General features: G+C 47.4%; 1 protein-coding gene across 3 annotated transcripts in view; it reads left to right on the forward strand.

Moving 5' to 3' along the window:
* MTCL2 (microtubule crosslinking factor 2) overlaps nt 1-15,403 on the forward strand; it is a 71,626-nt gene that overhangs the window by 33,820 nt on the left and 22,403 nt on the right. For all 3 annotated transcript variants that reach the window (XR_009703571.1, XM_061210180.1, XM_061210179.1), the window contains exons 4-8: nt 4,167-4,229; nt 4,891-6,078; nt 8,058-8,204; nt 11,007-11,132; nt 12,348-12,578. Coding sequence is in view for 2 of the 3 variants with exons in the window: in XM_061210180.1 (XP_061066163.1) it covers nt 4,167-4,229; nt 4,891-6,078; nt 8,058-8,204; nt 11,007-11,132; nt 12,348-12,578 (1,755 nt within the window). In the remaining variant the exon portion in view is untranslated. The remainder of the gene's footprint in view (nt 1-4,166; nt 4,230-4,890; nt 6,079-8,057; nt 8,205-11,006; nt 11,133-12,347; nt 12,579-15,403) is intronic.

Below are 15,403 nucleotides of genomic sequence, written 5' to 3' on the forward strand. Positions count from 1 at the left end.
TTTGGTTTGTGTCTTTTCAGGCCTTTCTCTATGCTTATATGATGTATATTCCTCTATGTATTTTTTTTTCATTAAGAAGGGATTATGTTACATGCACAGTTTCTGTAACATACAGAATAGTATAGCGTGACCACAGACTGTCTTTTTAAATGCTGGATGTTTTGGGGTTTTCTTCTGCTTAAGGTGCTTATTATAAAAGTCAAAGATCACAGAGTCGAGTAAACATAGGAAGGAGAGTCTAAAAGAACACCATCTATTTCAGTATTTTAAACACAGAGCCAGAGATCTAGAAGGAGCTCCAGCTGACCCTCAGCTGTGGTCACCCTGAGGAGGAGACGGGATGGGGGTGTAAACAGGGGGGCTTCTGCTTCGTCAGGACAGTACAGATTTACAGTGAGAATGTGTCTTTAGATATTAATTTATTTTTTAAAATATTGTATAATTTTTAAAAATTTAAAGAGAAAACGCTGGAGGACTATGTCTTCCCTCCTGAAAAAATGTGGGGGAAGAAAAGTGCAAAGTGCAAGTTCCCTGTACTCTCATCATTATCAGCCTGGTGCATATTCTTTAGACCATATTCCCCCACCATGCACATGTACACACGTGTATGCACACACACACACACACACACACACACATATTTTTATAAAAATGGTAACGTTCTAGTTTTGTTTTTAATAACAGCTTTATTGAGATATAATTCACATACCATATAGTTTGCTTTTTAAAGGATACAGTTCAGTGGTTTTTAGAATATTCAGAGTTGTACAGCCGTCACCACTCTAATGCCAGAACATTTTCATCGCCCTAGAAAGAAACCCCAAGTCACTCCCCACTCCCTCTTCCTCTTCCTCCCTGGCAACCACTAATCTACTTTCTGCCTTTGTGGATTTGCCTATTCTCAACACTTCATGTAAATGGATTCATACGCTATGTGGCTTTTTGTGACAGGCTTCTTTCACTCAGCATGATGTTTTCAAGCATGTTGTAGCATTGAGCAAGGCTTCATTCTTTTCCGTGGCTAATATTGCCTTGTGTGGCTATGCCACGTTTTGTTCATCCATTCATCAGTTGGTGGACATTTGGGTTGCAGGTTTTGTTTTGCAGTTTCCTTCTTTCCCCTACCAAGCTGTCTCAGAGATTTTACCATGTCAGTGAATCTCACTCTCCCTCTGTCCTTTTTCATGGCTTTAGGCTTTGTGTTATCTCACTCCTTTATGTGTGATAGCTGGGACCTCTCAGTGCCCCTGGAGACCCCTGGTTCCCCTTACTGTCACCCCACTTCCCTCCTCCAGAAAGTCTACAGTGGTCACCTAATCCGTGGCTCAGTTTTGTATTGACAGATGATGAAATGGAGTTTCAGAGAGAGGAAGGGGTTCACCCAGGATCATCAACTCCGTGTTGAGGGGGTCCCAGCTGAGTTCACAGCCCCTCCCATCAGCTTGTGATGGGCGGGCCCAGATCTGCAAGCCTGACCATCTGACTCCCGGGTCCCCACCTCACCACTCCAGGAGGGGTCTCTGAGCATCCCCTTCCCAGGCCCCTTTTGTAGGAGGGGGTCATTGGGGAAGGACTTGTTTTGTGGCCCTCACCCCCACCTTCCCTACTCTTTCCTCCTTGCCTTGGAAAGATCCCCCATCAGTCCTTCTCAAATACTGGCTCCCTGCTCTTGGCGCCCAGCGTCTGAAATATCAGCCTCTGCCTTCTTGCCTCATTTGCATTTCAAAAGATCTCTTTAGGAATTGATTGGGCTCTAAGATGAACTTAAGAGCCTGTCTCCCTGGCTCTGTGGTTCCAAGCTTAGCTGCACATTAGAATCACCTTGGAAGCTATTTAAAAACACTGATGGCTGGGACCTACCCAGACCAATGATGTGAGAATCTCTGGGGTTGGGACCTTGGGCATCTTCTTTTTTCTTTTTAAGTTTCCCTAGGTAATTCTGATGTGCACCCAGGTTGAGAACCACTGTGCTGGCTCCACTCTGTCCCTTGTCCAAGAAGGCACATTTTTCTCCTTCCAGGTCTTTGGAGCTAGAACAAGAACTCTGTCAAGAACTGGTCCCAGGGACTTCCCTGGCGGTCCAGTGGTTAAGACTTCACCTTCCAATGCAGGAGGTGCCGGTTCGATCCCTGGTCCTGGGCATAACACTCCAGCATCCCCCTCAAGTACCCTGTCTGTCATGGTCCCTGCTGTATTCTCCATGCCTAACTATGCCTGGCACATGATAGGTGCTCAGGGAGTCTTTGGTGAATGAATGAAAGACAAACAAGAACAGAAACCCAGATTTCTGGGTCTTGGGCTCAACCCAACTGGATCACAATTTCGGGGTGGGAGAGAGGGGAGGAACCTCATGGCCAAAAAACCAAAACATAAAACAGAAGCAATATAGTAACAAATTCAATAAAGACTTAAAAAAAAAAAAAGAACTGGTTCCAGGTCAGCTCTGGTTTTGCTGTGGGACCTCTCTCTAGCCTTCAGTAAACTGGGGGCTTGGATTAGATCAGTGGTTCTCACCTTCAGGGATTGGGTGTGAGAGGTGGGGGACCGGGAGCCCATGTATTCGGACTACCTGGGAGCATGCTCGAAAATAACCTGCCTGACTTGAAAAGTCAAATGTAACCCAAGGGTGATTTTATATGCCACTAACATGAATCACCCCTCTCATGGGAAGAAGTGTTCAATGGACTCATGCATCTAACTGAGTGACTTTTTTAAACGTTGAGAAAGTTCAGAAATGATTTTTATAACAATTCCTCAAATTCCCCTCCATTGGGCTTGTGCCATTTCGCATTCTTGCCAGTGAAATATGAGTGATCCTGTTTCTCCATAGTTTCATCAATAGAATGTGTTGTCAGGTGTTTGGATTTTTGCCAATCTGATAGGTGAGAAATTGTATCTCAGTATAGTTTTAATTCACATTTCTCTACCATGAATAGGGTTGAGCTTCTTCCTATGGTTGGAGCCATCTATCTTTTTTTGCATGTGAACTGGTTTTCATATCTCTAGCCCATTTTTCTATAGGTTTGTTGGACTTTTCCCTCTATTTTGTGAATCTCTTTACATATTTAAGATATTAACCCTTTGTCAGTGTAATACACTGCAAATATTTTTTCCCATGTAGAATTTGCTTATCTAATCAAATGTATCGATTTCTTCCCCTATTGCTTCTGTAGTTTTGAATCATGATGATTATTATAGGCTTATTTTGCTTTAATCTGCATGAAAACCTACCATTTAAATTGTAAAAACTGATCAGTTCCTCATCATTTCTAAGCCTCTTGTATAGTTATGATCTGTTTTACCATATTCATTTTGTTTATTACTATCCATGCTGAATTAAAGTCCTCACTAGAATGTCAGTTCCATGAGCTCAGGATTCCCCCTGAGATGGAGATTTGCATACAAGAGGCTTCTGGAAACGTCCCCTTGGAATAACACCATCAGGGATTGAGGCAGAGGGAGAAGCTGAGCTGCAGAGCATTCACACCAATGGCCTCAGCTGATCCCATGGGGAGCTCTGGAGCTGGAGTGGGAAGGGGGCATGGACCAGTCACTGGATGTGGGTTCCCCACCCCCCCCAGCACCCCCACCCAGGGAGGGCACATGACCTTGGATGAGGTGGTTGCCCTCAGCCAATGGCCATCGCTGGGAGAGGGACTCAACTTTGAGGTCTTAGCCAGGGGAATGCGTGCCCCAGTCCTAAAGGGGGGATCTGGGCATAACACTCCAGCATCCCCCTCAAGTACCCTGTCTGTCATGGTCCCTGCTGTATTCTCCATGCCTAACTATGCCTGGCACATGATAGGTGCTCAGGGAGTCTTTGGTGAATGAATGAAAGACAAACAAGAACAGAAACCCAGATTTCTGGGTCTTGGGCTCAACCCAACTGGATCACAATTTCGGGGTGGGAGAGAGGGGAGGAACCCTGGGCAGGTGGGTTCAGAATCGTCTCAAGTGCTTCTGGCCTGTTTCCCATTTGCAGCCCATTGGGTGGTCTTGAGACTCCTCTGGCTCAGCAGTTGATGCTGGTCAAGGCTGGACATGGCTGGGCTGCACTGGCCAGGGAGGGCAGGGGCCCTCAGTGGAACCCTAGGCACTGTGACTGCTCTTTGGATGTGCATCACCCTTGTGAGCTTTCAGTTCAGTTTTTTTTAATCTCGCTCCAGCATTCCTTGAAGAAAAGAGGAACCCGCTCCCTTGGGAAGACGGACAAGAAACCTTCCATGCAGGTACCTCCCGTCAGCCTCCACAGCCTCTGTGCAGCCCCCAGCAGTAGCTTTCAGTCTGAAGACCCCAGGCCTAACTCCATGTGGCTCGGGGAGTCCCCAGAGGTGCCCACCCTGCCCCAGTTTCTACTCCATCCTCCCCTTGTTCACTTTCTGAGCTTCGCTGTGTACTTTACTTCCCCAAACTACACCCTGAGCCCATGGTTCTCACATGCTCTGCTAGAGAAAGTGCTATATGTAACACAGGTCAGGCATAGAATATAGTTCGTTTGTAGTGGTCCTGGATGGTCAGGGTGTCAGGCACTTTTTATGTATTGTCTCATCTAATTTTTTTCATGGTCTGTGAGGGAGGGAATGTTATTGCCCCATTTTACAGATGAGAAAACTGCAGTAGTAATGGTAGTAGTAGTAGCAGCAACACTGACCCTGGCAGAATGTTGCCTACTCCAGGAAGCCCTCCTGGACTCCCCAGGCTACATGCGGTGCCCCATCTGTGCTGCAATATGTATGTCCCCCTCTCTGCTTCCCCTCTGGACCCAGAGCTCCTTGAGGGTCAGGGCTGTGTTCCCAGCACTTAGTTAGTGCTCCCTGAAATGCTGTGGCTGAGCCTCCCAACACTAACCTTGCTGGGTCGTGCCTGTCCCTGTTCCCCCTCGGGCCCCAGGAGGACAGTGCCGACCTGAAGTGCCAGCTGCACTTTGCAAAGGAGGAGTCGGCCCTCATGTGCAAGAAGCTCACCAAGCTGGCCAAGGAGAATGACAGCATGAAGGAGGAGCTGCTCAAGTACCGCTCGTTCTACGGGGACCTGGATGGCGCCCTGTCGGCCGAGGAGCTGGCGGACGCACCCCACTCGCGGGAGACCGAGCTCAAGGTTCATCTGAAGCTGGTGGAGGAGGAAGCCAACCTGCTGAGCCGCCGCATCGTGGAGCTGGAGGTGGAAAACCGCGGCCTGCGGGCCGAGATGGACGACATGAAGGATCACGGCGGCGGCTGCGGGGGCCCCGAGACCCGCCTGGCTTTCTCCGCTCTGGGCGGCGGCGGCGAGTGCGGGGAGAGCTTGGCGGAGCTGCGGCGACACCTGCAGTTCGTGGAGGAGGAGGCCGAGCTGCTCCGGCGCTCCTCAGCCGAGCTGGAGGACCAGAACAAGCTGCTGCTGAGCGAGCTGGCCAAGTACCGCTCGGAGCACGAGCTGGACGTGACGCTGTCGGAGGACAGCTGCTCCGTGCTCAGCGAGCCCTCGCAGGAGGAGCTGGCAGCCGCCAAGCTGCAGATCGGCGAGCTCAGCGGCAAGGTCAAGAAGCTGCAGTACGAGAACCGGGTGCTCCTCTCCAACCTCCAGCGCTGTGACCTCGCCTCCTGCCAGAGCACGCGGCCGATGCTGGAGACGGACGCCGAGGCCGGGGACTCGGCCCAGTGTGTGCCCGCGGCCCTCGGCGAGGCCCACGGACCCCACACCGCCCGGCTCTGCAGGGCCCGGGAGGCCGAGGCGCTGCCGGGGCTGAGGGAGCAGGCCGTCCTGGTCAGCAAGGCCATCGACGTCCTGGTGGCCGATGCCAACGGCTTCACGGCCGGCCTCCGCCCGTATCTGGACAACGAGTGTGCCGACTTCCGGCTGCACGAGGCTCCCGACAACAACAGCGAGGGCCCCAGGGACACCAAGCTGATCCACGCCCTCCTGGTGCGGCTGAGCTTGCTCCAGCAGGAGCTCCAGGCCTTCACGCGGAAGGCGGACTCGGTCCTCGGGGGCCCCAGCAAGGAGCAGCCCGAGCCCTTCTCGACGCTGCCCGCCTTGGGCTCCCAGGGACCCTCCAAGGAGATTCTTCTGGCCAAAGACCTTGGCTCAGACTTCCAGGTAAGATGTCCCAGTCACAGGCCCTATTACTTTTTTTATATATGTAGGTATGGTTTTTTTTTACTGAACCATACATACAGAGAGGCACGCAAAGCACAAGTACACAGCTTAATGACTTTTCCCAAAGTGAGCACACCTGTGTAAGCGTCACCCAGGACAAGAAATAGAACGTGACCAGCGCCCCAGAAGCCCCTCCTCAGGTCCCCTTTTAGCCACTATCCCCACTCCCAAGGGTAACCCCTCTCGATTCGGTTTTGCCTGTCTTTGAACTTTGCATAAATTGAATCACACAGAACGCACTCACCTGTGCCTGACTTTTCACTCACCATTATGTTTGTTGTCTCAGGTGGCAATAATGTGTGTGTTCTCATGACTGAATATGATCTCATGGGGTGAATATACCACAGTTCCCTTAGTCATTTACTGTTGATAAAGGGATTCATTCCAAAGCCCTATCTTTTTGCCAGGTCGCCCTTTCTTCTCTTCATGTTTCTTTTGCAACGCTGTATTTTAAAACGAGTATTATTTTTAAAAAAAAAAAGCTTTGGTCAGATCCTGTGCAAAGGCCAGAAACTTGGCTTTCTAAAGGTAATGAACTTCCAGCCTTGATATCTATAAACTACTACTTAGAAAAATTAAAATAGCAAAAGCACTTGTCCCCCCAAAAAGCATCACTGCAAGAGTAATCCATAAACATGCAAAGAGTTTCAGAAGTTCCTCTGGTAAAAAGATGAAGCCTCCTCCTCCGTGCTTCTTACTCCTTCAAGGTTTTGGTATTAACACTGGTTTTGGAGCACTGCTGTCATATAGGCACATGTGGGCTGCTTAAAATTAAATTAATAAAAAGTACGATACATATAATTGACAATTCACTTCTTCAGTTCAGCCACATTTCAAGGGCTCGGTAGCTGCATGTGTCAAGTGGTGCAGATCTAGAACATTTCATCATCACAGAATGCCCTTCTAACTCTTTCTCTCCATGTACTCTCATATATTTGTTTTTGCCTCAAATTGTTTTATGTTATACCTCCTGCTACCACACAACTTGTTTTTCTTGTGTAATGTATCTATTTGTTCATTTACTTACGATGCTGTATTTATTGTTCATATGCTTTTTGTTCTTAGTGCTGGAGGTGCCATGGTAAGCAAGTAAACAGTTATGATTCCTGCCTCCCAGCCTATATCATCTAGTGGGGAAAGAGATGTTAATCAAAATATCATGCCATTGAATGGGAAATCACAAACTGAGATGAGGGCTCGCTAGGAAAGGTGCTAGCTTCTGTGAACGAGAAGCTTGACCTAGACCCTGGGTCAGGGAGGACCTCTGATCTGAGCTGAGATCAGAAGGATGGATTACCAGGGGAAGAGTGTTCTAAGCAGAGGGAACAGCCTGTGCAAAGGCATCATGGCCAGAAGGAGCAGGATGTGTCCAAGGACTAAGGGAAAGAGTGCGGCTGGACCTCAGTGTCGGGAGGTTTGATCTTCATCCTGAGAGCAATGGGGGAGGGGCGTCTTCCCATGTCTGTACAGAGAGGTTTAGCTCTTTCTTTCTGACAACTAATTTCTTTAATCAGTACCTTGTGCATCTGGCTCGGTCTTGCTTTTCTTAAGCAAGCAGACTGCCCTATGTTGGGTCTCCCTCTTGGTTCTCCTTGGGGTGGGAATGAGCTGGGGCCGCATGTGTGGGAGGACAGTTGAAGCTGGCTCAGAAGGTTTGTGCACAAGACAGGCATTCACAGAATCAGTGTTTTCACTCACCACTAGTCATTCAGCCTTTCAACAGACATTCATGGGGTAGTCGCAGTGTGCCAGCCAGGGCTGGGGCTGGGCTACGGAGCCAAATCCACCTAGGCCCCTGCCCTCAGGTGTGCGGTCAGAGGCATCTTACAGAGCCAGAGGCCTGGGGTGGGTGCAGTTTCTAGCACCCCCGTGTCCCCCTCCCCATGGTTACCTTTAGTCTCTTCTGCCTGTGCCTCTAGGTGCAGCCACCTGACCTCAGGGACCTGCCGGAATGGGAGCCCAGGATACGAGAGGCCTTCCGCAGCGGCGACTTGGACTCCAAGCCCGACCCCAGCCGGAGCTTCAGGCCTTACCGAGCTGAAGACAATGATTCCTATGCCTCTGAGGTGGGCATAGGCGTGAGCAGGCAGGGGAGAGGGTAGGAGGATAATGGCTGAGGCCGCTCAAGAACAGAGTGATCTGTGGAGAATCTTAGCTGGTGATGATATGGGTTTTGAGTATTTCCTTTGGTTCCAAGCTTCCTGACAGCAAGGGCTGAGAGGGAAACAAGGAAGTTTGGGCCATTCTCGGGGCCTGATGAAAGGAAGTTTATAAACTTATCCGAGGAAATTGATCTTGTTCGCCTATACTACTGAATTCCACAGGGAATTTAATAATTTATGTCATTTAATGGAAACAGTAATTTCTTTAGCAGGAAGGCAGCAATCTCTACAGTCAGGCTGACTGGGTTCAGATTGTGAATCTATATATACTAGTTGTAAAACTGTACAAGTGTCACTTTACTTCTCTGATCCTCAGTTTTCTCACCTTTAAAATAAAGGTAATGTGTCATAGGGTTGTTGAAAGGATTAAATACATGAAAAGCCTTAGCTTAAGGCCTGGTCCATGTTGGGTGAGGATGAGGAGGAGGAGGATGACACATCACTGGGCCTCAGGAGACCTGCCAGGCTGTGTGGCCTCAGGCATGTTCCCACTCTTTGGCTTCAGCTTCCTCACCTGTAATATGGGAGGATTAGAGTGGGTGGTGGCTGTAGAATTTCTAGGATTCCCTGGTCCTTGAGGAATTCTGGATGGTTCTGAGCCCCTCCCAAGCCTACTGAGCCTCTCCCCAGCACTTCATAATGAACCTAAAGCAGGAAAAGGCTCCTATGGACTGGATGGGGCCTCCCTGAGACTCCTGAACCATGGAGAGTCTCATGTGTGCCCCAACCTGAGCGTCCTTTTCTTCTCAGCATCCCTAGGAAGGCAACTTTTGGTCCCAGGGGGGCCAGTCTGCAACTGTGAAGGGGGAGAAGCTCCCTCGAAGCTGATGGATCAAACTCTTGAAGTGGTCTGAGTGTCCTAGCAGCCATGGCAAAGGAGGAGGGGAGGGGGCAGGAAGCATGAGATACTTAGTTCTTATTTTTTGAGAAAAAGAGATAGGCCAGCTCACCTGCAGAGAAAATAATTTCCTACCTGCCCTCAATTATTGTTTCATTCAGCCACTCTTTACTGAGAAGTCACAATTTGCCAGGCACCGTGTTGGGCACTGAGTTTAAGAACACCAGAGATAGGTAGTATTGAGCCCTTTAAGGAGTTTTAATAAAAAACAGGCATACACAGGACTTCCCTGGTGGTCCAGTGGTTGAGAATCTGCCTTCCAATGGAGGGGACGCGGGTTCGATCCCTGGTCGGGGAACTAAGATCCCACATGCCTCGGGACAACTAAGCCTGCATGCTGCAACTACTGAGCCCGCACGCCACAGCTAGAGAGCCCACATGCCGCAACTACTGAGCCCATGCGCTCTGGAGCCCATGTGCCACAACTAGAGAGAAGCCCGTGCACCGCAACAAAAGATTCCGTGTGCCCAACTAAGACCCGATGCAGCCAAATAAATATTAAAAACAAAAAAACAAAAACAGGTATACAGGATATACCTCAAGCCAGAGTGCCTTCCATTGCCAAATTTTTACATTATTGGCCAGATAACGAGTGTTTGGTTTTTTCACAGAGGGACATCTTGCCATACCTGGAAACCTTTTATGTAGGTGTTGGAGCTGACATTTCCCTTTTTTGTTTTCCTGCTTAACATGACAGCATAAAAATTTCCCTTTATTAGTGGAAATACTTTTAGAAATCTTAAGTGAAGTATAACATACATGCAGTAAAGCACTCATATTGTAAGTGTACAGCTCAAATAATTTTCATAAACTGAACACTACTGTGTAATCAGCAAGCAAATCAATGAACAGAGCATGACCTGGCCCTGGAAGCTTCCCTTCTCCTCCCCATCTAGTCACCATCCTGACTTCTAACAAAATAGATTTTTTTTGCTTGTTTAGCTACAAATCCTTATAAACCCAATCCCCCCGCCCCTCCCTGCACCAAAGGTAGAGTTTTATTGTCTTTTTTGTAAGGTTTTATTATATAGTCATTATAAACAACAAATAACTATAATAAAGTCCCTAAGCAGCATTGCATAAGGATATAAAGAAGAAAGTCAAGATCACAAGCTTATCACATAATTAACCACTGTGAACATTTAGTTTGTGTGTGTCCATGTCCTTCACGTTTTTCTATTGAGTATATATATTTTTAACTTTTTATTGAAGTATAACATAAAAATTTACATACAATAAGGGGCACTATCCTTTTTTTTTTTAATTTAATTTTATTTTTGGTCATGCCATGCGGCTTGCAGGATCTTAGTTCCCCGACCAGGGATCGAACCCTCACCCTCGGCAGTGAAAGTGTGGAGTCCTAACCACTGGACCACCAGAGAATTCCCAAGGGCACCTTAAGTGTGCAGTTGAATGGATTTTAACATAAGTATAGACCCATTAAACACATATGGTTGATCCCCAACTTATCTTAGTTGTTTGTAAATTACTGCAATTATAAACGAGACGAACATCTTTGTGAATTGAACTGAGTTTTCATAGTATTTATTTTCTACAAATAAATTTCTGCAAGAAATTATCAAGTTAAAATTATAACAATAGCTAGATTTGATGTGCATCGTTTCATTTCATCGTCATGACAACCCACCGAGGTAGGGACAGCTGCCGTGCCTGGTTTATACGGGAAGGACAGCTTGGGCCTGGCTTACTGCAATTGCTTTCCTACGACTCTCGTCCTTTGACTGCAGCTTCTGTCCTCCTCCTGCTCTCTCCCTCCTCTTTATCTGTGTCCCTCATCTCGACCCCAGATCAAGGAGCTGCAGCTGGTGCTGGCCGAAGCGCATGACAGCCTCCGGGGCCTGCAAGAGCAGCTCTCCCAAGAGCGGCAGCTGCGGAAGGAGGAGGCTGAAAACTTCAACCAGAAAATGGTGCAGGTGGGTGGTGCCCAGGGCTCTCCTGCACCTACTGCAACCTGTCTTCCCTGAACCAAACCTTAGCGGCCCATGGGTCTTCAGAGGCAGGAATGTCAGGGGAAACCTGTGTCTTCTCGCCCCGTGCTGCACTGGTGCTTATGCATTAGCTGTGCTGGGCTGGAATCCTGGGCTGGTCGTTGACTGTCTGTGTGACCTCAGGCCCATTCTGTCTCCTCTCTGGGCTTCAGTTTCCCATCTATGAAATATTGCCCCGTCAGAGCTGAAAATCTGTATTAGAAAGGCCATAGGCCTGGCTGGTAATCAAGATGGTAGCTCTGCTAGTAGAAAGCATCTATTAAGCCCTTACTGTATGTCAGGGCACTTGCCACACATCATGTCCTTTAATTCTCATGTTTTCCCCTGTGAAGTGTGTCCCCATTTTACAGGTGGGGAAACTGATGCCCAGAGGGCTGAAGTGCTTTGCCCAGGGTTGCACTTGCAGGGCAAGGTGGGGCTGGGATTCTTTTTGTTTGTTTGTTTTTAATATTTTTTTATTATTTATTTTATTTATTTGGCTGTGCTGGGTCTTAGTTGCAACACGCAAGATCTTCATTGCGGCATGCAAACTCTTAGTTGCGGCATGCATGCGGGGTCTAGTTCCCCGACCAGGGATCGAACCTGGGGCCCCCTGCATTGGGAGCGTGGAGTCTTACCCACTGGACCACCAGGGAAGTCCCTGGGGCTGGGATTCTAATCCAGGTTATTGGCTCCCTCTGAGCCATTACACCACGTTGCTTACTAAGGTATTAATGCTGTCAGCCTTCCTCACCCCGAGCATGCCCTTTGCTCTGCATGTGGGTCACCCCTCCCTGCCATCATTGCTCACCCTCCCAGGTGCCTCAAAGAATGTGAGAGTTCATGTGAAACGTTGGTTCCCGGTATGGGCTCATTAGATGATGTCATGGTTTTTATAATCAGACAGAGCCGGATTCAGATCCCAGCTCTTTCGCTGATTGTTACTGTGATTGCTGCTGTTTTTATGAGTCTCTCTCCCCTGGAGTAGCAGAGGGCACTGTTTATTTCAACACAATGAACTGCTAGTGGCGGAATCCCTGTCAGGGGTCACCACCAGGCACCGCCTGAAATTTCCTCTCGGCCCTTGTGTGAGGCCTGGAATGGGGTGAGTTAGGGTCCCCTAGACAGCTGGGGTAGCTCACACTCTTGTCCCCCTTGCAGCTGAAGGAGGACCAACAGAGGGCACTCCTGCGACGGGAGTTTGAGCTGCAGAGTCTGAGCCTGCAGCGGAGGCTGGAGCAGAAATTCTGGAGCCAGGAGAAGAACATGTTGGTTCAGGAGTCCCAGCAGTTCAAGCACAACTTCCTCCTGCTGTTCATGAAGCTCAGGTGGTTCCTCAAGCGCTGGCGGCAGGGCAAGGTTTTGCCCAGCGAGGGGGATGACTTCCTTGAGGTATGGTTCCCCTAGGACTGGGACTGGGGTGGGGTGGGGTAGAGGAGAGAGAACAGGAGGGACATAGCCCTGAGTTGACATAGCCCTGGGGCTCAGATACGAGGCATCAGCTTGCAGCTTCCATCCTTGCATTCATTCATTCATTCCTTCAGCATCGGTTTGTTGAGAACCAGCTCTTTACTGGGTGCTCTGGCAGATGCCGGGGAGACCGTGGTGAAGACGACAGACTCGGTCCCAGCCTCGCCAGGAAGAAGTCTGCTTGGGGGCCAGTAGGTCTTTAACACCTCTCCGGTATTTGTTGGTTTCCCTTTTTAACAAACCTGAGTCTTGAGCTGGCAATAGGATATAGGTGCGTTTAATGATCTGGTTTCGTTGTTTTTGCATTATATGCAAATATAGTATATATTAATGTTTTTTACTCTTTTAAGGTACAATTTATATACAGTAAGGTGCACACATCTTAAGTGTACAGCTGATGAAGTTTTATAGTATACACCCTGCAGCTACATAGTATAGCATCACCCAGATCACAATGAGCACATTTGCAGTGCTCCAGAAGGCTCCCGGGTGCCACAGGTGATATGCCCACCCCAGCAGTCAGCACTATTCTGACTTCTTACACCATGGATTAATCTTGCCTATTCTAGAACTTCATACAAGTGCGTGTAGTCTTTTGTGTCTGGCTTTTGCTTAATATGATTCTTTGAGATTCATCCACATTTTACCTATAAAAGTAGTTGATTCTTTATTGCTGCTTATTTTTCACTTATGAATATACCTATTTTATTTTTAATGTTACCTTTGACAATGATAATGGACACTGGCTTTCCATTTTTAGTAATATCAACTTCCTTTTTTAGATATGTTTATTTAACTAGAAAGGGTAGGTTGACTTAAAAGCATTACTGATAGTACAGGTAGTATTTGGGTGTGGCAGGAAACATGACGAGTGGAGCTTTGGGAATGTGTGAAGCTTGGGAAGGACTCACGTGGCCCATTTGTCCCTCAGCCTGTGCAGGACCCTTTGTCCTCAAATCCCCTTCCTCCTGTCACGATCAGCTCGCTGACATTGCTAGGAGAAGGGGACATGTAAGGATGTCATACCTCAGTCACACCCACCTGAGTTGGCACTGCTCACCTTGGCCTTGGCCTTTTAGGTACAGGTACCTCTGCCCTAGCCCAGGCTTGGCCCTTCTCTGGTTCAAACTACTCATTCCAGAGCCAATGGGGACCAGTGGCAGTCCCCATGTACCCCTGTCAGGGGTCCCCCAGAGTAGCCTGAATGTCCCAGGAGCAGGGGATGGTGGTTAGACCTGAATCTGTAGCAGGAGTTTCCTCCCCCACCCCCAGTGGGGCTCATAGGCCACCCGCCTCCTCCCCAAGGGCCTCTAGAGAGAGTTGCTGACCATCTTTAGATGAACACATTCCCTGCTGCCCTCTCCCAGGAATGTCTGACATGGAGGCACCCCTATGAGAAGCACCTGGAAAGCCCAGCATGGCTGCCCCTCGAGCATCACTCTTTGTGACACCTGGGGACTCCTATTTGAAGCCGCTGTCTGCTTTAGGACTGTCCCTCCTGTTTGGAAGTCCCACACAAGCCTCTGGATGAAGCCCAGTTTGTTTTTTTTTAATAACGTTTTTAAAATTTATGTTTTTATATTATAGTAAAATATATTGTACATAACATAAATTTTACCATTTTAACCGTTTTTAAGTTTACAGTTCACTGGCATTAAGTACATTCACGTTGTTGTGTAACCATCACCACTGTCCATCTCCAGAACTCTTCATCTTGTAAAACTGAAACTGTTACCCATTCACTCCTTATTCCCCCCTCCGCCTGCCCTGGCAACCACTGTTCTACTCTCTGCTTGTATGAGTTTGACTTCATTAGATTCCACATATAAGTGAGATCTTGTAGTATTTCTCTTTCTGTCTCTGGCTTATTTTGCTTAGCATAATGTCTTCCAGGTTCATCCATGTCCATGTTGTCGCAAATGGCAGGATTTCCTTCTTTTTTAAGACTGAATGATATTTCCTTGTATGTATATATCACATTTTCTTTACCCGTTCATTCATAGACACACACTTAGGTTGTTTCCATATCTTGGCTACTGTGAATGATGCCACAATGAACATAGAGAGATCCATATTTCATTTCCTTTGGATATATACCCACAGGTGGGATTGCTAGATCGTATGGGAGATCTATTTTTAATTTTGGGGGAAACTTCTATACTGTTTTCCATAGCTGAAGCCCACTTTTGGCTGCTAGGGAAGATGTTTCCCCCCCTCCACCAAAAAAAATGAATTGCCTTCAGGCCACGTAGCCTGATTTTAAATCAGGTTGTCTCAGGCAAACTCTCCATATTTGGTGAAAATCTTTCTAGCCATTTCAATGTACTGGGATAACAGAGAGAAACAGAAACTTACTTTAGGAAAAAAATAAGGTGTAACCATAGAAAATAAAATAATATACATGCCTATAATAAATAGAAATATACATACTTACTGAGATAGACATGATAAGAAACATAACCACCCACATTGTAAAAAATACATATATACATAGATATAATGATATAAAGCCCATGTGTATAAAATACATATAAACAAGTACATAATAAAATACAGATAACTATATAAATAACAAACTTGATGTACATTCATACTTTTAAAGAATATGTATGTCCACACATGTAGAATTAAAACTATATATATGAATGATAACCCTCATATACTGAGTATTTATAGTGTCCTGGGCACTGTGTTAAATGCTCTATTTGGATAATTGCATTTCACTTTTACACATAGCCTATGATGTG

This window comes from Eubalaena glacialis, chromosome 13 (assembly GCF_028564815.1).
Source record: "Eubalaena glacialis isolate mEubGla1 chromosome 13, mEubGla1.1.hap2.+ XY, whole genome shotgun sequence".
NCBI classification, from domain to species: domain Eukaryota; kingdom Metazoa; phylum Chordata; class Mammalia; order Artiodactyla; family Balaenidae; genus Eubalaena; species Eubalaena glacialis.